This window comes from Malaclemys terrapin, chromosome 4 (assembly GCF_027887155.1).
Source record: "Malaclemys terrapin pileata isolate rMalTer1 chromosome 4, rMalTer1.hap1, whole genome shotgun sequence".
NCBI lineage: Eukaryota > Metazoa > Chordata > Testudines > Emydidae > Malaclemys > Malaclemys terrapin.
The window spans coordinates 56,768,085-56,795,604 of NC_071508.1; the positions used below are offsets into that span (position 1 = coordinate 56,768,085).

A 27,520-nucleotide genomic window follows, 5' to 3' on the forward strand; every position below is an offset into this window, starting at 1 on the left:
CTTCAATTTATGTCCAGCTGTACTGACATCAGGAAAGAGATGTTACTTAGACGAGCAAGGTTATAGTGAAGACAAAATCAACTTCCAGTTGTCAGGTTTAAGTGCACTTTCACCATTAAAACAAATATTGGTAAAGCAGATTGGCAATGAGATGTGCAACTGTTGAAAACATTCCATAGATGTAATTTTGAGCCTGCAGTGATCAGTTTAATGATATTAAAGTGCTCAAGTTTGTGACCAATTGAATAGTCTGAGTAGAAGAGAAAACTACAGTTGATGTTGCTCACTTTCTTCACTGATAGGAAGTAAATATCTTTATAGTTAGAGAAGGCAACAATAAGGGGATACAGTTGAAACTTCATTAGTAAAATGTTTTACAGAGTTTAAAATGTTAGTTATCCCTATGTACTGCTCATTATCCATATTACTATCATCGATAGATCCCGGCACCTCCACTTGCCCTGTATCTAACCCAGGGGTTCTCAAACTGGGGGTCGGGACCTGTCAGCCTCTACACCAAAGCTCCTTTACCTCCAGCATTTAAGGGTGTTTATATACACACACACACACACACACACACATATAAATAAAAAATAAATTAAAAAAGCATTTTTAATGTATAAGGGGGTTGTGCTCAGAGGCTTGCTGTGTGAAAGGGGTCAGCAGTACAAAAGTCTGAGAACCCCTGATCTAACCTACATTATATTGCTATAGTTGCTAGACAAAGCTAAAGAGAATTAAGGATGTATGTATGGTGAAACTCCTCCCAAGAGATGTTTAACACACACACTCTGGCAATTGCTATTTTCAATACCAGCTTTTAGGCCATATTGCGCTACTTGAAGCCAGCCAGCCTCCACCCCCACTTTAAAATGATATACTGAGCATGCTTCTAACCCTTGTGAGAACTGCACCCTCAGTACCAACCTAAAAATATACCTACTCATGGGATGAGCTACATTTGAGCAACATAATTCAGTAGAAGTGACATTTAGGCACTTGAACACTTTGTGTAGTCAGTTATATTCTTGCTTTCCTTAAGATCTCATCTACCAGAAAACGTAGCAATTTAGTGCTTATGTAAAGTTCTCCTTTCATTAACATTTCATTTAAAAAGTTACATAAGTGTGTTTGCAAGCTTGTCAATACTATTCTCTATTCTAGAGAAAGGCAATAGCTTGTCCTTCAAGTGAGGAAATCCTAAAATTTTAAATTGCGTGTAAAATACTATTACCATGATCATGCTGGATCAGGCCAGTGGTTCATCTAGTCCTCCTGTGTAGCTAGCATGAGACACTTCACAAAAAGATACAAGCAACCACACTACTACAAAATGCAGTCACCCAGATTTCAGGAATTAGTAAAACTTGCCGTGATGAGGATTTCTTCACCCCCCCACCCCCTTCCCAGTATCTCATCTTAAAAAAAAAAAAAATCCATTTAACAGTGTCTACATATTATGAAATTGCACTGATATTAAATGAGTTTATCTAAATTAAACTGACCCTAACCCATCAGTAGAATGGTAAGGGTGACATTTAAGCTAAACTGCTAAAATCAATAAGGAACATGTTTAGACAGCCACATAAACCACCCAAACTCCCTTGTAGACACTGTTAAATTTGTGTGTTTAAATCAACTTTTAAACTTGTAATAGTGCAACTTCCCTTATTTAGGAAGGCCTCAGCTCTACCTCACCAGATCATCATATCTATACTTTGACTTCCCTACATTTGGATGAAATATTTTTAAGGAATCCAATTAGCTTTCGCTGTCAAGAGGTTCTGCTACTGGGAGACATTTGAAAACAAGTCAAGTATCACAATGTTTATTGATAGATACAAGTATATAAAATCAGGGCATGAACATGTCTTGATAAATTAAGTAGACTTAATTTCAATACTATAATAAGAGGGACCAATTCAATTTCTCACCATTTTATGTTTCACACCCACAAAAACCACTTCCAAGGGCATTTAACCACCTTTCCAAACTGATCAGTTTTTGTGCAAGTAAACCATGTTTCTTTTAAAAAGACTTGTGCACTTGCCCAGGCTCAAGGATATTAAAATCTAGCACATAAAGCCCATTACTAGAGGTAGAATTACAGGCAATATACTATTACGGCAACAACCATCGATTACAGTTAAGGATTCTCTGTAACAACCAAATGGATAATCAAATATTGCAACGACTCAAGTATTACACTGAGCAAAGTGCATTTCTACAGTATTCAGTGTTGCTATTCAGTTTTCTAACTTAACAGCCTATGATAACTGGCAGCAAAGAAAACCCTTGCAATAGACTGCTTCTGCTTGAGAACTTATGATGTAATTATTGCATGCTGCTAATACACTGTTATCTAAACATTAAAGATACTCTAAAATATTTTATGGTAGACTATGATTAAGACATACTACAAAAACCTTATGCAGAAGAACATCCTATTGACATGCTTCTGCTTTAAATATTGTGAAACATTACAGCGGAATGAATTTTCGCAGTGGTTAGGTCAAATGCAGTTACATCATAGCAACAGTGTTTGCACAAATTTAAGGCTTTGGCTGGTTCTTTAGTCAGCATCTTCTTCAGATTCTTCCTCTTCAGCAGTTTCCAGCCAGGTTAGCCACTGGTTTACCTGCAATCATATCAATGCATTTTCAGAAGCAGAAAAAGCTGACTGCATGTGTGCATATACAAAATTTCTACATCTCGTTCATGTGGCTTTCCCCTAAAAATACTAGCATAAAAAGCATTTATTTTGGGTAGCATGCATGTCATCATTGACCTTTGCCCCTTTATTGTGTGTGTGGGGGGGGGAGGAGGGAAGAGGAGAATGCTCCTTTATCCTGCCTCATATTCCCTGCCTCAGCCCAAATAAAGGTCACAACTTAATTTAGAAATGCTCTTAAGTACTTAATATTTTTACAATACGGTTCCCTGAATTCATCAGCACAATGGAAGTAGGCAAATATATACTGAAAAAGATTTTTATAAATTTCTGCTCCATTATACACAGTTTTACCTGGAATAAAGCTTTGCCTTTCCCTGGAAACTCTTGAGTAATATCCTCTTTCCATGCCAAAAAGGCTTCCTCTTCAATAATTTCCATGTCATAGAAATGAACAAAAAAGCGCAGTAACATGCCTATAAAAAAAAAGAGAGACCAGGTAAACCAATTCAATATTAGGCATATTGAATTCCTCAGAAGCAGTTTCCCGAACTATAGAAAGCTCCATGCAAGGCTGACAATTGCACGTTAAATGAAGTTTCATTAGGTAAGTACACTGTTGCACCCAGGTGATAAACTTTGCTACATTTATAAGTAGGATGTGCTTAGAGGCTGTTATTATTATAACGGAGTGCCCTTTGACAGACAAGTTTACTAAACACTTCAGAACATGGATGGTACTGACTGACTAATACTTTGCCAATTTGCTACTGTATTTGAGGGAAATATGCAAATACATTATTCATACCTTTTGGAAAGTTGTTGTTGTAGCAGTGCACCTGAAGTGCATACAGAGCACTCACTTGTAGATCAACATGGTCATGAAGAAACTTCTGCATTACTGGCTTGAAGGAAAGAAGCAGTTGTTTTTCCTGTTCTAACTGCTCTTTAGAAGGAGCAGATGAAGAATCTGGTTCATCATTAGGCGGGCTCACTTCACTTGAAATATACTGCAAGAAACTGGAAATAAAAGTTGTATGAAAACATTTTGAAATTCTATTTAAGACTAGTGAATTACTTTGACAATGTAAAAGTAGCTGTACAAACAAGCACTTTTGTCAGTTGGTTAAATTCACTATCAACTCCCTCCCCCCCCCCCCCCACACTTTCAACCGCTTAAAACTCCCCACGTTAAACCCAAGACCAACAGGGTCTTATTTGGGAAAGTACTCATTGTGGGAGGGATAGCTCAGTGGTTTGAGCATTGGCCTGCTAAACCCAGCGTTGAGAGTTCAATCCTTGAGGGGGCCACTTAGGGATTTGGGGCAAAAATCAGTACTTGGTCCTGCTAGAGAAGGCAGGGGGCTGGACTTAATGACCTTTCAGGGTCCCTTCCACCTCTATGAGATAGATAGATAAGTTATTTGTGGGCCTGTTCATCTTCAGATGCAAGGAATCTGAATCTGTTTCCTTGGACTCTGTTAGAGCACTGAAGGATTTGAGAACAAGGTCATGATTTGCTATCTAGAGCATTCTTTCCTTCAGTTGTTTAGTGCTTTAAATAGCATTAAAAAGAAGGTCATCATGAACCCCCTCCTTGTGTACAATCTTGTCTCTATATCCTCCTTCTGCAGGGTACACTTTATTCCAGCTATGTGGATACTGCATAAGCTGTTAGTGAGCACAAGTCCATTTTTAACATGTCTGAACTACTAAAAGTATGATAGGTTTGCTCTGAATTAATCATCTCACCTTGTCATCAAAATATTCACAAATCCCTTATCTACATGAAGTTTGGGTGAAATGTTGTCTTTAATCCATTTATAGATGGCTTGAGGGGATGGATCCAACTTTATTTGCTTTAACAGTTCCTTCTCCAGTTTCAGAAGTGGGAACAAGAAACTCAGTCCTTTCCCTTCCAAGATCTCCAGCATACGATCCTTATTCTGATCAATTTCTAAGAAAAATTGAATGAAAATTCTGAATAACTAAGACAACTTCTGAAGTCAAACAATGGACCAAACCAGCTTAGCTGAGGAGAGGTTACTTACTATTACACAGTAACTGGAGTTCACAATATTTTGCTATGATGGGTGCTTCAGGTAATTATGTACATGCACCCATGCAGACTTGGAGATTTTTCTACTAATAGTGCCTATGGGTCTGCACCTGCACTATATGCCTCCTTGTGCTCTGGTATGAGAGCATACAGGGAGGAGCAGACTATGACACTACAATTCCTTCAGAACCTCACAGCATAGTAAGACTCCAAAGCAAATGGGAAAGGAGATCGTGGCAAAAAACATATAGGGCGAAGACATCAGGACGAATGCCAATTACTACATGAGTAGGTTTAAAGTAGTGTAAATGGTGGATTCTCTGCAACTTGAAGTCTTTAAGAACAGCTAGACGTTATGGGCCTATTAAAAGGAATGGGTGGTCAAGGTTCTGTGGCCTGTAATGTGCAAGTCAGATTAGAGTGGGGATTCTGAACCGAGAGTGAGTGAGTAAAAAGAGTCACGAGCTGTTAGCCTCCACCCTCAAACCACACTTGCCTCCAGCATTTATAATAGTGTTAAATACAGTATATATATATAAAAAAGGTGTTTTTAATGGGGGGGGGTTCACTCGGAGTCTTGCTGTGTGAAAGGGGTCACCAATTCAAAAGTTTGAGAACCCCTGGATTACAGGATCATGATGGTCCCTTCTGGAAGTCTCTGCGTCTAAGTTAAGTAACCTCTTCAAGTTATTGTCCCTATGGATGTACCACATAAGTCCCAAGTAGTTCCTTAATGTGGAAGAGGGTCCTGTACAGTGTAGAACAGCTTCAAAGGCTATGTCCACCCTGAAGGTATGGAATAAGGCATAATGCTATGAAAATGTATTAAGGGAGGGTCAGGTGGCTGACTTGCAAGTGTCCTTGGTGGGCACCTTCTTGAGGGCAATGGAATTAGATGAGCCCTCATGGAGTAAGCAGCAACTCAAGGGGGTTCATCCCAGAGGGCAAAATGCACCGCCATAGTCACTTCAGTCTGAGAGGAGACTGAGTGACCCCCTCCAAAAGGGCAGAGTTCAGGGAAAGCCCTTTGAAGGGCTTACTTTGATAAGGACAGAAAGCCAGGGTTCATTTTATATCCTAGGTATGAAGACTGGTTTTTGAACCTTATCCAAGTTCCACTTGTCTACAGAAGACAGCTGAATGTCCTGACTGATGTGGAAGTGTGTGGTAGGCCTGTAACGTAACTTTGTCCGGGGAAAAAAAAAAAAAAAAACCCACCACACCCACCCCAGCATATGGTGGGCCTGTCATGAAGGCTTCCAGTCCCCCATTCCTTCTGGCTTAGGCAACTGCCACAAGGAATGAAGTGTTGAAGGACAGATGTAGTAGTAAGCAGGATGCCCCATGTTCGAAGGGAGATCCTCTTACTGTATTAAGCATTAAGCTGAAGTTCCAAGGTAAGTTGTGGTCCAATAGAGGGAACCGATTAAAGAAGCCCTTAAGGAATCTTGCTGTAGGATATGCAAAGATAAGAGTTTTTTCTGAGTGGCAGATAGAAACTGGCAGCTAAATGAACCTTGAGAGAGTTCAGGAACAAGCCCATCAATTTCGGGATTAGTACAAAAGCTGAAGATAGATTTCCTGCTATTTAAAAAAGACTTGCAAGAGTAGAAGTACTCACAAATCTGGTACACTCAATATTATGTATCTTCTACCGATTCTCCCCCAGATATCTACCTACACATAGAACCAACAGAATTTCAGGAGAACATTCCTGCTCCAGGCCTGAGAAGCAGGGATGATAAGCTAGGGCACGTTATGGAGCCCTACTACTGGGTCAGAAGTGCAGTCAGAAGAAGGTATAGAGACAGACCAGATGGGTCAGGAACCACACCAGTCTTGGCCACACTGCAGTTATGAAAGCAATCATGGCTCTCTCTCATTTCAGTTTGAGCAGGACTTTATGGATCAGTGAAATTGGAGGGAAGACATGTAAGAGACCCCAGAAACTAACGTGCCAGAAGACCATCTCCCAGGGAGTCACAACTGTATCTTCTACACACTCTGAGAAAACTAGCATTTTAAGTTGGAAGGCATGACAAAAAAGTCTACCTGGGGAAGGCCCCTGTTAAGGCTGACCTTTCAAAATAGCATGTCTGTCTGCACCCACTTATGATCTTGATGGCACTACTAGCCAATAAATAAATAAATGGTATGCAAACATCCTCATCTCAGCATCTATATAGACAACTTGAAGAACAGCATGGATACTACATCAAATATAAGTCAGTGGGGTAGAAAAAACCTGATCAATTTAAGAAATTCTGCTATGACAATTATTTATTAACTGACATCCCCCAAGAATGTTTCACAGCATTTTCCACCCAGTACACTTTACAAAAGTTGAATGATAAAATGATTAATATGTCACAGTAAGTATTTTGATTGCTTACCTGGCAACATCTTCTGCATGTTGACTTTGCTTTGTTGGAAGAGTTCAGTTAGCCATTCCCGGTCTTGTAACTTAGCTAACTGCTGAAGGCAAAGCAAGAAGAGGGGGAAATGGGTGCCACTCTCCAGTGGTTGAGCCAGTTCTGAAATGCTCACCAGTTCTGAAATAATGGCACGGGCTGCAAACTGTGCTAAGTAGGATTTCACCAAAGGGATGTCTACCTCCAGTTTGGGACACTGGTCCAATACATTCAGGAATGCCTAAGAAAAAGGGAAGAATATTAAGTTGTCAGCAACATGATTAGTCTAGGGAACTACAAGATAAAAAAAACCTTACACGCAAGGACTACTCTTTCTAAAGGACACTAACTACATGTCCAGTGAAAAGTGTCTATTATTCATAGTACCTATATTTACTATAGCAGTGGTTTTCAAACTTTTTGTATTGTGACCCCTTTCACATAAGCCTCGAGTGTGACCCCCTCCCTTATACATGGGGGGGGGGGAAGAGAGAGAGAGAGAGAGAGGGGAGACAAATTAATGGGGGCTGGGAGTTGACTGTCCACAGAGCTGATAGCTTGCAATCCCCATGCAACCACCTTGCGACCCGAAGAATTAGGACCCCCAGTTTGAGAACCCTTGTACTATAGGATATTTGGGGGGGTGTTTTCCAGTTCCTAAGCATCAAAAAAGAATCTTTAACTCAAAAAGAACTCTGAAGCTATAACATGGAGTACCTGCATGAAGTTGTCACTAGTGGCTATTCCTTCCTGTTTCAGTAAGCTGATCAAAGCACTTGCTTTCTCTTTATCTTCATCTGATCGGTCTAGGGATTGAATGATTACTTTGCTCAACATCTCAGGTAGGAAGGGCTTTGGAGCCCTCATTTCTCTCACACCATTGATAGCATCATTTGCATTTCCATTGTTCAGATAGTCAGTCACAACAGCTTCCTGAAATAGAAATGAATCTGAACTCCACTGATTTCTTGCAGTAGCTGTGTCCCATTTGGAACAGAGTACAACATTAACTTACAGTGAGTTTAAGCAATTCTTCCTTAGAAGGTGGCGGCTTTTTACTGATCTTTGCAGGCTTCTCTTGAATAAGTGGTGGATTTGTTTTGAGACCAAGCTGAGGAGGCTTGAAAATAAGTGATAAAGTTAGGGTAGTTTCAGAAATTAAATATTTGGTTACATTTATTCAAATCTTTTACTGAAACTACAGCCAGAAGAAAGTCCTGTATTCTTTCCAACAGTTTTTTATATACGATTGTGATTTATCTTGATGCTACTTTAGTTGTCAGCGCTTAAATTTTATACAGAGTTAAACAATAGTCACAGTTATCAAATTAGGATATTTACCTGTCCCAAAGGTGGTGTCTGAGTGCGTGGTGGTTGTGCACTGGGAGGAATCATAGTTATTTGGGGCTGAAGCTTTGGCACTTGGTTCTTATTCATTAGAAAAGATTGAGCAGGTCTCAGGCTAATCTGTAAGACAACAAATCCTAGCCCATCAAATTGCTGAAGTTCCCTGGCAAGTCACTAAATAATCAGAGTATCTCACAAGCCCTGCTAATGTAGTGTAGTGACTCAGGACAAATTTATTTTTGTAGGCCTGCTCTTGATCTCATGCCAGTTTTACACTAGTGTATTCAGTGGGATTATTTCAGAATTTACACTGGTAAAACTGTAATCAGGATTAGGCCACGTGTGTAGTTCAACGCCCAAGAACAGAACGAACTAAAGATAAAAGTTCCAATTTGAAACAAGATGCGTTAATATAAGGTGCCTGTATATTTAAGTCTTGGCTGTTGGTTTACAGCATCAAAACACAATATTGCTAGTTTTAGCCCTGCTTTGATATTTTGATGACTGCAATATAGACCCAAAGTGATTTGGTTTGGAAACAAGATGCATGGCTATTAGATAAGCCAAGATTTAAAGGAAAAATATGCAATTTGACATCTCAGTGACTGTCAAATGCAGAGTAAACTTTGCATTATTGTGCATGCATATCAGTTTTCACATTGACATAAACCACTCCCCAAAGCAGACCAAAAAAAAAAAAAAAAAGCCTATATTGCAACCAGATGAAGAGCTCCTTTCTATGAAAGGTCAGAGGTATTGACCTTGCTTTAGGAAAGAAAAATCCTGAGAAATTGCCCTCATATCTCATAATCTTGCTCACAGGACGCTGGACACCCAAGGATAATGAGGGGTTAAAGTGAAAGTGGAGAAGGGACAAAGAAGAAAAGAGGAGGAGATAAGAAGCAGAGGTCCAGCATTAGTCCTCGTAATAACGCGTCTTGCTATAATCATTGGGCAATATATTAAGAATGCTGCAAGTAATGTAGGTATATACCTCATCTGCATTAAGCTGTCCTTTCTTAGAAAACCGAGGTGGCATATCCTTCGACTGTCCTTGTTGCTGGGATAACAGTCCCTGATTCTGGTTATGGTAGAGCTGGCTTTGCCCCTATTTCAGAGAGAGAGAGAGAGAGAGAAAGATAGAGAGAAAGAAGTGCAGATGATGGGGGTGCACAAAATATGGTAGTAGTACCAAAGGAACTAGAAGTTCAATAGAAAATATTTGCCAGGGAAGGAAGAAAGAGGAAATAAAAGTAGTGTAATCTATCCCTAAAACCAGGGCCATGGATTTAAAAGAAAAATTGACACATTACACACTTCTGACTCAAAGTCATAAAATGTGCACCTTCCCTGGCAATAAAGAAAGAAGTCTCCCTTGCATCAGTCTCTCTTCTCTCTTTTTTCCCCCCCTTTTTTTTTTTTGGAGGAGTGGGGGGAAGAAACGACCGCAATGTGCAAGAAGTGCTTATTTTCCTACCAGCTGTAAGAATCTTATACAACACAGATGACCAGCATCCATCTGGAAGCCTGCACATCTGTCTCAATGTAAAGAGATTCCAAAACTAAGGTTTCAGATCTACCTAATCACCAAAAGGTCTTCCTTACCTGATTTTTCAAAAAAGATTTGCCTAGATCTCCAAACTGGGATTGAGCAGGCGGAATGAGGTGTCCCCCATGGCCATTGAAAAGTTGATTTGAACGATGACGTCCCATGGTTGGTGAAAATCTATCCTGAATAACTCCTGGACCAGTACCAATTCCGCTACCTGTACATAGGAAGGTGAATGAGAACGTAGACAGTCATGTACACACCTGACATTCAAGAGAATGCTGCTGCTGCCACAGCAGCTTTAGGATTTCAGTTTACCTGGCATTTGTCCAAACATATCAGCAAGCCCTCCAAGTGGGTCCCTGTCAAGTTTCATCCTGGGTGGCATAAACGGTCCCTCCAGAAAGAAGTCGCTTCTCATCCCTTGAGCCATAGGAGCAGGAATAAAGACTCCCAGATCCTTCAAAGACAGATTTAGAATCTTAGTCAATTCATATATAGTTCTGCAAGTCCAGAACATGTATTTACCAATCTATTCAGATTCTAGGATTAAGATTTTAGTCGGAGTCCAGGAGTTTGAAAACCCCTTCATGCAAACATGCCGTAGATGACCAATAATACATCATTACAGTTGGTGCAAATGGACGTGGAAGTACTTACTTTTACTGCATCTTGACGGATTTGATTGATAGTCTTTGGTCCATTGTCAAGAAAAGCTTTGCGAGGAACCCAGTTGTGTTCTCTCAACTCCACAGTATCCTAAAAGGAAAAAAGCAAACAAGTAATGGACCCCCCCCCAAAAAAAAGAGGGGGGGGGGAAGAGGTTTGAAGAGACAAAGAGGGCAAGAAACCAAACAGGACTGGCACTCTTACCTGCAGCAGGAAACGAATCCTTGCTGGCAATTCCTTACTTAACATCAAGGAGCGCATACGGGCAAAGTACTGATCCATTAAGGACTAAGAGGAGAAAGAGGCCAAATTTAGCTTAGTTGCTTAAAGTTGCAGTTTCCCCCTCAATAGTCTCTCTTCAGTATCAGTATTACAAATTACATTTAAAATGTGGCAGTGTTCAAATTATCTAAAAATGGTAAAGAGAAACAGGCTGTTGTCCTCCCCTTCTATTTCCCATTCCCTTAAAGGAATGGTTTGGACTGGACTGTAGCTGAATCCCTAGATTATCTTCTGCCCAAGTCACTCTGAGACAAAGGTCAGAAAAATCAGTCAATACTATTTAGCTTTGTAAACATTCTGACAGTGACCAGCTACTAAAAATACCTATGAAGACAAGACAAGTCAACCTTAAGAGACATAGGGTAGGAAAGTTATAGGCCACAAACATATCGTAAGACACATCATGTAACTAATTCCTTGCACTTAGAATACAATTCTACAGCATTTCTGTGATAAAAATTAGTATTCGGGTACATAATTGCTCAACTTTCTAGAGTGAAAATTGTGAACAAGCAACGTATTTCTGCCCCCCCCCCTTTTTTTTTTTGCAGGGAGCCATAAAGTGTTAGTACTTCAGTTTGAAAGAAAGACATACCTTGGCTTTTGCATGGTCTAGTCTAGGTCCCACTGTCCTCATTATCTGACAGAGGCACTCCAAATCCTCCCCCATATCCTTGAGTTGGACTCTCTTCTTCTTTTCCAAAAGCTAAAACATTAAAGAGGGATTATTTCCATTAAGAGGGGGATCTTTATGCAGACAGTTATGAGGTTAATTCAAAATACAGAATGCTCTCCCCTCTCTTATACAGGCCTGTCTCATCTTACATGGGGGTTCCGTTCCACAGTTAGTGCGTAAAGCGAAAACCACATATAGTCAAAATTACATTGAGTTGAATGGCGGGCAGAATTGCCCGCACTGTAAGTACAGTATTAAAGTTATTTTCCTCTTTGTGTTTTTGTTTATGTCAACCGCGTAAAGCTAAAAAAAATCGCACATGTTAAATGCGCGTAAGATGCGACAGACCTGTATAGAGCCTTATCCTGCAAAATACCTGGACTAAATTAAAACCTCATCTTGGAGAATTCTTATAGAACTCTTAATAAAGCTATGTACTGCACTGTCATTAACTATTCAAATTTTCCTACATACACATAAAAAAAATGCATCTCTTAAAGCAGTATTGACTATTTTGCACTTTAATATTAGCTGTAAAGAACTATTTTACCGAGCTGGTACACACCAAATTTAGGAAGTCCTGACACTTACTGTTTTGATGCACTTATGAAGGATAGATTCATGAATAAGATCAAGCTTGCCAAGTTCTCCAATGAATTTGATGTTCCCCAGCATCTTGATCTTGGCAATAGCTCTCTGTTCCTCCTCCTCCGGGAGGAGGGGGCCATCACGCTTATCATAGACTGGACACAAGAGATGTTTGTCAACAATACTGTACAAATATACATAAAATATAAAGTCTAGATTTAATATAGAATAGTTTTAATCTTACTATCAACATTTCTGGTGCGGTTTTCAAATTCATCTTGAAGTTTAGAAATTAGGAGGCGTCTGAATGTCTACAAACATATGATTAGATATAATTAGGTTTCAGGCCAATGCAGTTAACCACACAAGCAAAAAATTGAGAGAGAGAGGGAGGGAGGAAGGAATAAGACACTCACTGTGCTTTGCTTCTGTCCTGGATGACACTCTGCTGATGGGCCATCAAAGTTGGGTGCATCTTCTGCCAGCCGCAGACATAGTTGAGCATACAGGGAGCTATACTTTGGCTCTTCAAGGGCTTTGTCTACGATCTAAAGAAAATAGTATGTTTCTAGTACACTAATTGATTAGAGTATCTTAAAGTTTTCAATTAAAATCTATCAGGATTAAGTAGTGAATATCTCCAACAGGACACTAACAGAGGGCATTTTTAAAACTGTTTTATTTAGGGCAAAGTACCCAATCAAAGTTACAAGAGTCACTCTTTATGTGTGACTATTGTTCCAGATGGACTCCTGGTATTTCCTAACCTCTTAGAGTTCTCTAAGGCTATAATGTCTTGTGTAATCATTCCAATGTTAAAAAATACCCTCCTCCTTCCCCTCCAACCATCTCGGAATCCATTACAGCCTTACAACATTGCTATGGAATTTAAGACAGTAGTTGTGTCTGAGCTCACACATCTTTTATTTCATGACAATGAGTATTTTGTTCTGCCTCAGCACCGGGGGTGTGTGTGTGTGTGTGTGTGTGTGTGGACTAGATATCTCTCAAAGTCCCTGCCAGCCCCACTTCAGGTCACCTGACTATATTTAAGTAATTTACATAAAGCACAAGGATGTGTAGTACAGTACAACTCTTATTTTTCACAGTATAACTACTACTAGTAGCAATGTTTCAAAAAACCTACACTATCACTTGGCACTCAAAGTGTAACACAGAGTCCCAAGACCACCTACAGAAATATCGGAAGCGTTTGTGGCTAGTAAAGGCTTGCTTCAGATTGAAAGAAGCCTTCACATTCTGTACTACTGGAGAAATCTTTACCAGGAAGGGTTGTTTTAATATATGAAAAAAAGTTAAATGGTCATTAGTTAGGCTGCTGCTTCTCTTCAAGTTGTAATCCCAATATGTAATAAAATTAAGTTTTGGGCAATTTTCCTTCATCTATTTGGCCCTATTTTATATATCAGGAACAATTCGGAGACTTAAACCAAGATTATTCACCCTTTGTACTAAAACTAGGGTTTTTGTGTAATCAACCACTTAGATATTCTTATTGAATACTAAATTCATATGTACTTAAAATACACCTGACTTACCAGCAGTATGATCCCTTTTAGGATGAGCTTAGACTCTACACCCACATTGAGGAGCTCAAGGCATAGCTTGTCAAACTTTTCAGGAGTAAGTTTATTTAGTATGCTAGAGGAAGAAAAGTTAGAGGAATCAGTTATGTTTGTAAAATGGTCACATAGCCGATACAGTTTAATTTACGTGAGTTGGGGTTAAAATTTGAGTTGTCCTGGTTTTCTTCCAGTTATCACTTTAGACAAGAGCAATTTACTTTGTGTGTTTGTCAAATAGAGGAAGCTTTTTAGGGCACACAAGAAATGCACTCAGCAGCAAACAGAATATAGCAATCTTAAACCCTCCCCATTACAAGTTTTTTACATGATGCAGGGCAGACAATTCAGATTTTCTACTGCTCCTGCTCCACCAATCCCCTACAGGGGACAGCTACTCAGGAATCTCTGACCAGCTTCAGGAATACTCTCTTAAGTTTATGCACATGTATTTGCCCCTCCTTCTAACCCTTCCATTAGGAACCATGTATTTCAATTTTAACCATGCAAGACAGTGGTTTTCAACCTTTCAGTTGTGGGACCCCCTGCAACACACACACACACACACACACACACACACACACCCCCAACAACCCCACACACAAACTTTTAACAGAGGTGTGGACCCCTTTGGAAATCTTGGATGTATAGTCTGCAGACCCCTGGCGGTCTGAAGACCACAGGTTGAAAACTACTGGTATAAAAGTACTTATACTAAAGGTTGATAAGATAATATTGGGGGTGGGGGTGGAAGGTATTTTTTAGTACTCCACTTTGCAAATCGATATTAACCTTAAAAATAATAGACCAACTTACCCTCTTACTTTCCTGAAGATTGCATCATGTCGTTCTTTGTCATTTGCGGAGTCGTCATCTCGTCTAGTGCTTCGTGAAGGAATCCATTTCTGAGCGTTTTGCCCTGGGGTTTTCCCCAGGAACTCGCTATATTTATTGAAAAATATAAATAAGGCAGTAAACTGAGAAAAGAAGTTTTTGCTCAAATGTTGTCATAAGCAGCATAAGCTTTGAATGTCACCTTAGATTTAGGTTATGAACCTGCAACTGGTTGTGCAATAGGCGCTCCCATAGCCTATGGGGACATTATGGAGACCCACATGCTTCTTTTGCGGGATTGGGTGTTCCCCAGTGTCCCCACCAACTCTTCTCCACACCCCCTTGACTTCATTTCAGTTAAATGAAATCTGCGTATCATATTAGCACTAACAAGTTAGTAATTGCCTACAGTTAGACATTTTCCTTTTTAATTAGACTGGTGGCTCTCTTTAGTACACAAAGCTGGAATAAGATTTGTCAGTGTTATCTGTTAGGAAGTTAACAAAAGCTGACAAAAGTATAATCACATGGTCTCTTAGAGAAGTCTACAGGTTTGAGATCAATAATTGCTGTTATGTACGTATGCAGACTCCTTATTTACAGCTATATATGTTTTTACCACCAACATGGCAATATGACATACCTGTTGCTGGCAGTCTTGGGATAGTGCTGAGGTGCACCCCTACTACCTCCTCCGCCTGAAGAAGCACTGTTTCAGAGAAGAAAATACCCTTATTCAAGGCTTTTCAAACGTACTCTCTCTAGCTCAGGCCTAGCTACACAATTTTTTTGTATATTTTATTTGAAAGTTTAGCTATACATCCTTCACAAAAAGAAGTTAAAAGCGATACAATTAATCTGTCACTTAGCATATAAAACTAACTTAAAATTCTCATAGAGAACAATTGAACATATATATTGCAGGTCATTTTGTTTTTGAGTTATTTTACAATAGTCTGTCATTGAGGGGAAAAACAAACACCCTACCTGAAACGAGAAGCACCCCCTTCTGCAATCGCACTCTCCACTTTGGCGGCTTGACAACGAAGAATCTTCAAAAGAATAATAAATTGACAGGGTGGGGGGAAAATAACCTAGAACAACAAATCAGAGTTCACATTACAATTATTCGCTTGTGCTTATAACAGTTCTTTTCTTCAGCAGGATGACATCTATCAACACAAACCACATTATTTGAGTTTAACTATGTGCTTTTATTAAAAAGGAGTCCCCCAGAGCTTAAATACACTTTGAAGGTCAATTTATTCCTTCACTTATGTGCAACCCTTGATGACATCAGCAACATAAAGCAATGTAGGGACATCCTCAGAAAGCTCGATTAATCGTCTCTCTTGTGGCCAAAAAAAAAAAAGTGTCTAAATTCTTATCTGAGACGCACCCTTTTCTTACAGGTTACTTTAACAAAAAAATTCTACAGTCTGATGTCATATTTGCTTAAGAGTTTGTCTAGTTTTAAAATTAAGATTTGTATTATTATGAAGTTTGGCAAGAACAGCCACGCAATAATGTCAAATCTAACAGGAATGCATCTTAAAAACTGTAGTGCGAACAGATGTGCCAGATCATAAAGTGTTTAATCCAGGCCTATTTAAGATTAGGTGAATATCTAATCCATATAAAAGATAGTCATTTAACTACAGAACCGCTTTAAGCCCCATTTGCCTCATCCCTACAAATGGTTAAGATTCAAAGATGGAGGTAGTTTGATCATGCCCGGAAACGTGGGTGGCCTTTAAAAGAAAAAATCAGAGCAGTACTCATCATGGAGGTAGTCTGCTCTGAAGACAAAAGATCGAGCATCTGAACAGTTCTTTGTTTCAAAATTTTGCTTCCATAACCTTTTCTACTGGCTCAACAATTTTAAAAAATTAATTAAGTGATGAGATAAAGCATGATGGAGCCCAGAGTTCTCGTCACCAGAGGGTGAGACCATGAAAGGTGTTTCCTCCTGAGGAAGTCCCCCTCCCTCCTATGTGTGTTTGGCAGGTAAGCGCTAACACCTACTCTTTAGAGATACTTTCCGCTTGAGCAATACACCTTCTCATCCTGCCCCGGCAGCTCTTTCCCCCAGCAGCCTGCTCAGGCTGGGGGCAAGGGAAAGAATAAGAGGTGGCTGCAGCCAAACAAAGGGGCTGCGGGAAAAGCAGGCGGCAGCAGCGGCGCCCCTGCAGGACACAGGCACTCTCCCCCCCCCGCACGGAACCCCGAGCGCCCCCTCGCCCCGGCGCCGCCCGTTCCTAGGCTCAGCAGGCCGGGCCGGCTCTTTGTTCTCGGCGAGGGAAGCAGGAAGCCCCCAGCCCGCCCTCTGCAAGGCGACGGGCCGCCCCCCCCCGTTACGCGCAGCCCGCGAGGGCCTCGCGCCCAGACAAAGCGCTTCCCCCTTCGCTGGCGCAGGGAGGCACCCGGGGGAAAGGGGGGGGAGAGTTCCTCCGGATCGAGAGGCTCATCCGCCCGCCCCCCCCCCGGAGGGGACCCTATAGGGGCGATCAGGGTCCCGAAGGCGCGTCCCCCTCTTGGGCAGGTCGGGCTCAGGGACTCGCCCCTCCCCGGGGCAGATCAGGACCCCCCACCCTCCACGCCGATGTGCGCGAGGGCAGGCAGCTTCTCCAGGGTTACGCGGGAGCCACGCTGCCTTCCCCGGAGAACTTGGTTCTCCGCTTCCCCTTTACCCCGCTGCGAGCGGGCTGAGGCGCCCTTCCAAGGGCTCCCAGTAACCGGCTCCCTCCGCCGCGCCTCCCCACGCCCGGCCCGCGGCCAGTCCCTCCCCACGGCTTCTCATCCTAGCCGGACGGGCTGCGGTCTCTGCCCTTCGCCCACCGGCCGGGGCGAAGCCGGTCCCGGCGGCCGGGGCCGCCATTTTGTAGTGAAGAAAGAGGGGGAGGCGAAAAGAAGATGGCGGCCATTTTAGCGGCGGCCATTTTAGCCAACAGTACCCCCCAGCGCTGTCCGCCGGCACCGGCTTCCTCACCTTCCCTGGGGCCTCGTCAGCTTCACCGGATCCCGGCGGCTACCAAGGGCGGGGGGAGAGGCGAGAGAAGGGAGGGGGAAAGAGGGAGCCGGGGACCGGGGTAGGGAGGGGGGGGAGCGTACGACGCAGGACGAGCCTCCGAATCACCCAAGCAGGAGCAGCCAAAAGCTTCCTTCGACCACCTCCATAGAGATCCAACTCGCCGCCGCTTCTAACGCGCACTGAGCCAGCCCCACTAACTTTATTGCCCTGCGCGCAACCTACCTCGCCTCAGCACACCAACAGCCAATCGCCGCCGGAGACCCCGCCCACCCCCGCCAATCAGAGCAGAGGAAGGGGGCGGGGACAGAGCAAAGATGGGGAGGAGCGAGCAAGGGAAGCTTGGTTGAATAGCAGCACCTCCGCAGTGCAGCACCGGTATGCGCGAAGGCATTTACGCCGACGGGCTTGCGTAGCTGACTGGGTGAAAGGGGGGCGGTTGCGCAAGTGGCGCAACCATTCAATGGGGGTTGCCTGCCTGTCTCTCTTCTTTGCTGTGTGTTCCTATGTTTCTCCCATCAAGCAGGCTCCTGCTTCAGGAGGGTGAAGGAGCAATCCCAGTGCCTTACATCGGGCTGCCCTGCTCACAGCGAGCAAGGGGAGGGGACGTTTTACCTACTACTAGACTCATCCTCTCTGACCAGGTTGAAAACACACTTACATACTGTTGCCACACACTACACCAGGGGTAGGCAATCTATGGCACTGGTGCCGAAGGCGGCACACGAGCTGATTTTTAGTGGCACTGGACGGGAGGCTCTGCATTTTAATTTAATTTTAAATGAAGTTTTCTAAACATTTTAAAAATCTTATTTACAACAATAGTTTAGTTATATATTATAGACTTACAGAAAGACCTTCTAAAAATGTTAAAATGTATTACTGGCACGCGAAATCTTAAATTAGAGTGAATAAATGAAGATTTGGCACACCACCTCTAAAAGGTTGCCGACCCCTGCACTACACGGTTATACATTGTGATCTGAGCCTGAAAACAGCTGCATGAAGGACCGTTGCCATGGGGGCTGAAGAGGTCTAGTCCCCTGCATCCAATTCTAGGGCTGTATTCCCTGTTTAGAGGCCACCTAGGGTACAGTAGATGGATTCAGCTGGTAGAGCTGTTCAGTCCATCGTATGGCATCATGCAACTGACATGGTTGACGATGATTTAGGAGGCTGGTTCTGACTTGCATGGTTTATACTGTGTTTAACAATTGTTCTTGAACATGGCTGAAGCTATGATAGCACAGTTGGATGCTATGCCAGGGAAGGACTTTTGCTACTGCTGTGATTGAGAGCACATGCACATTTCACAATGCAGCTACAAGGCAGATGAAAGATTTTCCTTAGATTATAAATCACAGTTCTTTCATCCTCTTAACTGATATTTTTGCACATTATTTTAGAGTACAGTCTTGTCAATAGTAACCGTCATTATCGGACATGCCAAACGTGCAAAAAAAACAAACCCAAACCGCAGAAATTGGGCTTGTTTTTCGCTTAATTGGCTTGTGAGTCGCTTGTTGGCTAGTTTTTGTCTTGTTGCCCTTTAAAAAAAAAACAAAAAAAACACAACAACAAAAAAACACCAGCTGCTCCCGGCAAGAGGGGGGAAAGAGTCGAGGTGCACAGCGGGCCCATGCCAGTCCCAGACTGTACGCCAGGGGGAATCTAGGCACAGGTTTTTGCCCAGAACCGTGATTGTTCAGCTTCCAGGACACACTTCGAAATATAGCTATTCTCTCAAACTATTGTTTTTTCCCCCTCACTTTTCAGAGGGTGGTGGCAGAAATAAAATGACAGGTTTGAATAAATATAAGGATGGTTATAGGAGAGTCTGAGTTGGGGGGCAATTGGGAGAATTCTACTTATTGACATTGATTCAAAGTGCATGTTATAAAGATTAAATTAATATTTCATATATGCAGCCTGAGCTTTTAAGGAGCATACGCTAATCACGTAAAATAAACAACAGAGCCCTGATTGGAGCACTAAACTGTCAGCTGTAACTACGCCCATGTTAGAAGTTGTGAAGCATGGTAAACTATGCTTAGCAATAGTGTTCAGGGCCAACGAGGGGGGAGGGGGGAAGAAAGCTGGTACAAATTACTGGGGCCTGGTGGTCCGGAAGGGGACCTGCCCCCCCCCCATTTCATAAGCCCTGTTTAGCGAGTCCTTGTTGGGGGGGGCCTAAAAAAATTCTGGGCCTAGCTTCCCCCCTCCTCTCATCAGCCCTGTTTAGCCGGTCCACCCTTGGCAGGGGGGCCTGAAAATTTTTTTCACTGGGGCCTAAACGCACTCTTGGCAGCCCTGAATGTTGCTCCTTCTTCTGACAGTCTCAGCAATCTGGCAAATGGTAGCAGAGGTCTAGGCCAAGGGCTTTGCAGGTCAGTACCCAGCAGAGGTTGAGTATACTCCTGTACTCTACCTAGTGGTTACACAATACACTAGTTCTAGAAATGTGGTGGTTAGATGACATGAAGGGTAATCTCTTCTTCCAGGAATAATAGCCCAACTTGAAGGCCTGGTTCCCAGAGAACTGTATCTCAAGAATGGACTCCAAACAGAGCCAAGGCAGAGAGCAAGCTCTCCTACAGCTCACACAGCCATTTCTTCCTGGACCACTGACCTCTATGCAGAACTTGCATAACCCCAAACTAACAACAAGTGCCATCCCAAAGCTGAACATTTGCTTGCATGCTAGAAGAATTTGGAAGACTGTAACAGCACCACCTCATGATGTGTGCCATAACAATATTATAATTTTCTAAAAGGCTTGGTCTACACTACAGAGATAAGTCAACGTAAAGCATCTTACGTCAACCTAATTATGTCAGTGTCTACACTAGAATGCTGCTTCTGCCAAAGTAAGTGGCCTGCTACACCGACATAACTCCACCTCCACGAGAGGTATAGTGCTTATTTCAGTGTAGTTAGGGCAGCATAGTGTAGCATCTGCATAGACACGGTCTTACTTAGATCTGTTGTTGGCTGTCATTCTTGTCAGTTTCATGGCTCCAGCTGTAAGCCCCAGGCTGCTCTGCTGAGCAGGAGGCAGCGGTGAAACTGACAAGAATGTCAATTTCACTGCTGGTAAGCTTCCAGCAGTGAAATTGAGTGCCTACTTGGCTCACAGCTCAGGCTGTCACCCTGCGGAGGATGGGTTACTCCACTATGAGCTCCGCACTGCTGTCAGGGTCCCACTTCAGTCATGCAAGTGCTCCTGGTGAGGATGGAATCTACCTATGGCTGCATCTGTGGCAGTATTATTTGAACTAGTGTATATACGCACACTCCCATTGACTTCAACCAGCTGCGTGAGACTTCCTGCCCTTCCTATGACTGGTTTAAATGATGCATAGTGCCTGAGGTGGGCACTCAGTGCAGGGGTAAATTTTACTCAATACAAATTAAAAGCCTCATCCCCACCAAAACACTGAACTGCAAGCTATAATTGTCTTATGGCTTGTCTACACTACAAAATTAGGTTGATTTTAATTTAGGTCGACCTACAGCCACCGCAGTAATTCAATTGGCTGTTGGTGTTCATGCTACCCTCAGGCTGGCCCGAGCTGCCCCAGGCCAAGGGCCAGGAGCAACTTAGGTCAGCCCTCAGGCGTGCCGGTGGCCAGGGGTGACTCAGCCAGTTGGCAGCCGGGGGGGGGGGGGCGTCAGGCTCGTGCTGGCTGGCAGCCAGGGGTGGCTCGGGCAAGCCCATGGCTGAGGGGTCGGGGTGGTTTGGCCAGGGCTTCTCTGGCTGCAGGGGAAGGGGTGGCCCTCAGGGCTCTGGCGGGCGAGTGGGGAAGGGGCCAGGTAGGTGGGCTATCCTTCCATGGGGGCTCACCCACCGCCCATGATGTACACTATGGGCAGAAGGAGGGTAGCATGAACACGTAGGGACTGTTTTTTTTTTTTGTTGTTGTTGTTTTAAATGAGGAAGCTCAAGATTTCTTTATGACTTGGGGTAGAGGAATATTCCCCCCCCCCCACTTGTGTTTTGTCAAAAGGAGCCTCTCCAAGGAGCTTTACAGCAACAACCTGGGCCTTGAGCCTGCATGGGGTTCACACAGGCAGACCTCTGCACCTGTCCACAGCTCCAGTAATATCAGCAGGGTTCCATGTGGATGTAGGGTCTGCGCACACAGAGGCGATTGTGAGATCCAGGCTTAAGATATTAATGCATAATTATTCAGGGTGGTACACCTCTACCTCGATATAACGCTGTCCTTGGGAGCAAAAAAAACAAAAACAAAACCAAAACAAACAAAAAAAAACCCCCACAAATCTTACTGCATTATAGGTGAAGCCGCGTTATATTGAACTTGCTTTGATCCTCCGGAATGCACAGCCCTGCCCCCTCCTCCCCCCGAGCACTGCTTTACCGTGTTATATCTGAATTAGTGTTATATCAGGTCACGTTATATCGGGGTAGAGATGTACCCGGCTTCAGTCAAGTAAAAGATTTTGAACAGTAGTACAGAACAGATCCAAAAATTTGTGTTCTTGGCGTTAAAAAAAAAAAAAAAAAAAGTAAGTAGTATTCAGAATTTTGGAAAACAAAATTGAAATGAGGGATTGTGTTTTGCTTTCGATTACAGGACATTCCTCTACAGAGCTTGCAGCACAAATATTCCAGCACTGTGCTAGGCTACAGGATCCCAAAGTGGAAGTGAAGTAGAAGCTCAATCATTTGACTTTCTCTAATAAGTCTTTGTTGGGCAGTGGGTAGAAACCACTATTTATTTATTTATGTAAGCAAATTATGTGGGTGTTGATTAGCAGACCATTGTATCAACCTCATTAGTTTTAAAAAAAAAAAACTACACTACAAAATATTTACTTCTATATTATTAAAAAAAAAAAAGGAACATTGAACTACAATTGCTAAATAAACTAACAGAATACAGCTCATGGTGCATGATCCTTACTTTTTAAGTTGTGCTTGTTCTCTTAGGCCCTGACACTACAAATGTGCATGTAAGTAGCTGCGTACATAAGTAATCCCGTTGACTTGAAAGAAACTATACAGGAGCATAAGTGTTTGAAGAAGTGGGCCATTAATGTTAGCCTGCAAGGTGTTGAGTATCTCTGGAGAGTTGGTTTCTCTTCCTCTTTACTACTGCTAAAAATGTTGGCAGGACAAATTAGGCTTTGAAATACCAGTGTCACATATATTGCCCATCTTAATAGGACCACCAACCAACACAGAAGGCACACCATTACTCACATCTGAGAGCTGCATAGCCCAATCACTGGTACAGTATCCTGCACATATCTTACTTGAAGGGGTTTCTATGTTATCCCACTTTGCTCCAGACAGACAATCAGCCATACCTTAATCAGTTATCAGTTTCAGTACCCCCTTTGACCGGTCATCTGTGGTCCCGATGACTAATTTATGATAAAGGTTTCTCCAAACTACCTTATCCTCACCTCTTTCCTCCCCTTAAAATATCTTTTTTCATATGTCATTTATACTGAACACCAGCTACTCAATGTCCAGAAAAATCCAGAGCCAGGACTGATCTAGCTATACCTCTCCTCATCAGTTGCCTCTCTGTGGGTATGGAATAAGTTGCTTCTTTAACAAATAGTTATTATCTATAATCTTTGTTCCATGTTTTGTGCCATCTGACAGGTTTTCCTCTTGCTGCTGCTGTTCATTGGCACCTGGATTGTTCCTTAAGGTGGGGTCCACTGTCTTTTTTTTGGTAAAGAAAGAAAAAAGGTTTAAAGAAGCCTCAACATCCTTTCTTCACCCTACATCAGGAACATGGTTTTCAACATGGACTGCTAACTCCGAAAGTAAAAACTCAGTCTGGTCCTCTAGAATGTAAATCCAATTTCAGTACCTGCACATTGTGACTAATCAGGAAAGCTAAGACCCTGAGAAATGCTCTATGTGGGTGTACCCTTACACTCATTCAGAACCCCACTAATGTCAGTGTACATCCCCATTGATTGGCATAGAACAGTTGCAAGATTAGGGAAGTTTACAACCCATCACTGAACATTCAGGAATATCTTTTTATGTTATCAGAGTTTCAGGGTAACTGCATCTGTATTTCCCCCTCCATGGTCCCTCAAAGGGCACCTGCTGAAAGGTTTCTGGCTCCTAGCTGTCACGAAGCCTGGGTAGAGACCCATCTCACTCCCTTCTGACCAGGGTTTTAAGGCTGCACAACTCCCTGCACTATCTTCAGCAAGTTAGTTTGCCTGAAAGGCCAGTGCCTGTACTTCGCTTTCTCTGCAAAGGCTATGGATAGTATATTGCCAGCACTGCAGTTCCAAGTTATCACACAACTCTTTCCAAGAAGAAATGTGTTTCCTTAAGTAAAAGCATTATAGTGAAAACAATGAAAACTTTACCAGAGCTCACTGCTACTACAGCATAAGGCTCTTGTACTGTCAGTCCTTCAAGCCTCACAACTGTGGAATTACCCACTCCCCAGAAAATCCATTTAACATGTATGGTCCCAAAAATCTGTGCTTGTCTGGCACATTCAAAAATTTCTTGCAAGCCCCCTCTTCTGACCTTCAAACAACCCCTCCCTCCCAACTTCACCAAGCTCATCATCATCCCACAGACCAGACCCTTTTAGAACAGATGAAAAACCAGTAAATACACCCCTCCCCCCACATACCTTTCAAGATCCCTCGGTCCTACATTCCTCTCACAACATGTGGTGTACCTCATCCAATGCATCAAATGCCACAACAACTATGTGGGAGACAATCATGCCGGTCTCAAATGAACTCACACAGAAAACTGATAAATGACGAAGACATTCTATCACCCAGAGATGAGCACATTTCACAAAGCAATCACTCCATAGCTGATCACTCAGTCCCTGACGTCAAAGGAAATCTGCACAACACCTTCAAAAGACAAATCTGGGAACTTAAAATCATAACTTTAATGTTGCCTCAGTAAGTTCATAGTGTCCAACAGTTTTATGGTTCATTACTATGTGTAACACACCCTACTGCCTGCTAACCCTTAACTGCCCACTTCATTTTAAGTCCATGGTCTCCAACCTTTTTACACCCAAGATCACTTTTTGAATCTAGGGGCAACCCAGGATCTACCCTCCCTTCCCCAAAGCTCCGCCCTGCTCTCTCCCCCACCCTCACTCATTTTCACCAGGCTGGGACAGGGGTTTGGGAGAGGATGCGGGCTCTGGACTCTGACCAAGGGGTTTGCTGTGTGGGAGGGGGATCTGCGCTGAGCCTGGGGCAGTGGGTTCAGGTGAAGGAGGGGGTGAGGGGTGCAAGCTCTAGGATGGAGTTAGGGTGCAGAAGGGGACTCTGGGCTGGGGCAGTGTTGGAGTGCAGGAGGTGGTACAGGCTCTGGGAGGGGGGAGGTCAGGGTTGGGGCGCGGGGTGCAGGAAGAGGTTCAGAGTGCAGAAGGGGGCATGGGGTGCTGACTCCAGGAGGGGGCTCAGGGTTGGGGTGCAGGAGGTGGTTTGGGGTGCTGGCTGTGGAAGGGGGTTCAGGGATGGGGTGCAGCATCCCGCTGGGCAGCACTTACCTCCGGCAGCTCCCAGTGGGCAGCGGTTGCAGTGAAGCTAAGGCAGGCTCCCTGCCTATCCTGGCCCCACACTGCTCCCAGAAGGGGCCAACATGCCCCTGCGGAGTGACAGGGGGCACGTGGCTCTGCGCACTCCCCTCTCTGCAAGTACCGCCCCCACAGCTCTCCCGGCCAATGGGAGCTGTAGGAGGGGATGTTTGCAGGCAAGAACAGTATACAGAGGGAGACTCCTGGCCCTGGGGCCACGCTGGCCGCTTCCAGGAGCTGTGTGAGGCTGGGGTAGGTAGGGAGTCTGCATTAGTGACAGCCACACTGCACCACCGGAGATCACGATCGACCATTTGGTGATCACTGTTTTAAGTGGTCTCCTACAGCATGCATGAACCTCTTATGGTTAACAATCTGTCCCTTCTTATATATAGCTTAGACACTTTGGTTACCTTCTCCCGACCTGAGGAATAACTTAGTAGAAGGGACAAGCTTTCAACCTTTACAAACAGAAGTTGGTCCAATAAAAGTGGACTAAACCCACCTTGTCTCTCTTATGTCCTGGAACCAACATGGCTACAACACTGCAAACAACATTTCAATATAGTAATTGGAACTCTTTACACTTCTCAAGTGTCACATCTACCCCAGATGTGTCTGAGCCATCAGAGTTTTGCTTTATCTAGTCAACTTCTGAAAATCAAGCTCTATATAAATTAGATCAGCATCTGGATTTCCTGCTGCTGTTACCCAGCACCCCACTTAATTCTCTATCACATATATTGGCAGCATTCCTCCTCTCCTCCCCCCCCGCCCCCAATACCCTCTTTTTATGCACTGGCCTATCAACAAATACTCACTGGATTCCTCGGATTTTACAGTCAGGATTGCGTGTGATTTTAGTGGGGTTCTTTGTAGAAATGTGGAACCAAAAAACGTAAAATGTCATTGTTTACCCAGGAGCTTGCCATGCTTGTTAGGCTAAGTGCAACAACCTGACAAGAGACCAAAGAAGACAAAAAAATTACCACCTCATAATTTCACTAGCTAATGATAAATTGTGGCCCAGCTTTACCACATGGGCAATCACTAGACCACCAAATATTAGGGGTATTGATGTTACAGCAATAACTGTTTGTGTGGATGACTGTGGGCTGCTATGGGTAAGCATTTGCTAGTTTGCTTAATGGTGGCAGAACTTGAGCCAGCCCTGCTTTAATTAGTACTGCACAAGATCTTATGCACAGTTTTGTCTATAAAGTCCAATAGCCTACCAGTATGCTCTTCGTTTCAACAATCCCATTTAAAAATTGTGCATATTCTGAGCCAAAACGCAACCATAGTAATACAAATATTTAAATATTCAAATCCTTTTTAAAAGCTAAAATAGTGCACATGTCCTCAGTATAGTTTGAGCTCTTGGGAGGAAAATGATGGCCCTTTATTAAATGTTGTCTATTGGTATACAGGCCCCACAGAATGCTTAGATTCACCATCTTGTTAAAGTGACAGCATTTTTATAATATTTATGATCAGAGAAATTTCTATACTGGGGCAATTTAGTTCAGTATCCTGTTTCTGGCAATGGCCAGGACAAGTTTATTTAAAAGAAGATGTGATTTTAAAATTACACAGTACCTGCCTACAGAAGAAGCTTTTCCACCCCCCCCCCCACCTTCAGTTAGTTAATGCTTGACTTATGCCCTAAAGCACAAGAGTACATGCACGTGGGTGTATATCCCTCATCAGTTTGCATAATCCCTAATGAAATGGTAAATGTTATTTTCCATCTAAAAAAATAAATAAATCTATTTGAGACCCATTAAGCCTTTGGCCCCACACTATGTTTCAGTGAGTTCCACAGATTATGCATTGTATAAAATATTTCCTTTTATCAGTTTTAAATGGGTTGCATTTTAATTCTACTGAGTGTGCCCTTGCTAAAGCAGAATGGGTTTTGTGCTGAACCCTCCCTTTTGGAGCACTGCATATAGACCTACCCTCAATTTGTCTCTCTGGCATCTTCTTGTGGCCGTCTGGCCATCAACTCAAGCTCAACATGGCTAAAATAGAACTCTTAATCTAAACCCCACAAAACCATCCTCACTACCTCCTTTCTCAATCCTCGTGGACAACACTACCATTCTACATGTCTCTATAAGGCCCATAACCTTAACCATAATCTTCAATTTGGACCTCTCTCCAGGTCCTCACATGGTCACATCCAACCAAGATCTAAGTCTTGCAGATTCTTTCTGCATAACATCTCTAAGATACAGCCTTTCCTAAAACAAAAATATTGT

The 27,520-nt window shown here is 43.0% G+C and overlaps 1 protein-coding gene and 1 non-coding gene across 2 annotated transcripts; both read right to left on the bottom strand.

Moving 5' to 3' along the window:
* Positions 1 to 1,812: 1,812 nt before the first annotated feature.
* EIF4G2 (eukaryotic translation initiation factor 4 gamma 2) lies at positions 1,813 to 24,437 on the bottom strand. Its single transcript, XM_054026153.1, has 22 exons — positions 24,390 to 24,437; positions 15,657 to 15,763; positions 15,313 to 15,378; positions 14,652 to 14,777; positions 13,812 to 13,914; positions 12,669 to 12,800; positions 12,497 to 12,563; positions 12,256 to 12,407; positions 11,584 to 11,694; positions 10,911 to 10,994; positions 10,698 to 10,796; positions 10,356 to 10,497; positions 10,094 to 10,254; positions 9,483 to 9,596; positions 8,483 to 8,608; positions 8,157 to 8,261; positions 7,859 to 8,074; positions 7,124 to 7,382; positions 4,424 to 4,628; positions 3,480 to 3,691; positions 3,026 to 3,147; positions 1,813 to 2,638 (listed from the first exon to the last, which is right to left on the bottom strand). Exons 1-22 carry the CDS (start codon positions 24,435 to 24,437, stop codon positions 2,573 to 2,575), a joined length of 2,823 nt encoding a protein of 940 aa, XP_053882128.1. The 3' UTR covers positions 1,813 to 2,572.
* Positions 9,280 to 9,446, bottom strand: LOC128837541 (small nucleolar RNA SNORD97). Its single transcript, XR_008444979.1, has one exon. It is a non-coding gene; the product is annotated as a small nucleolar RNA SNORD97 (small nucleolar RNA).
* Positions 24,438 to 27,520: the final 3,083 nt, after the last annotated feature.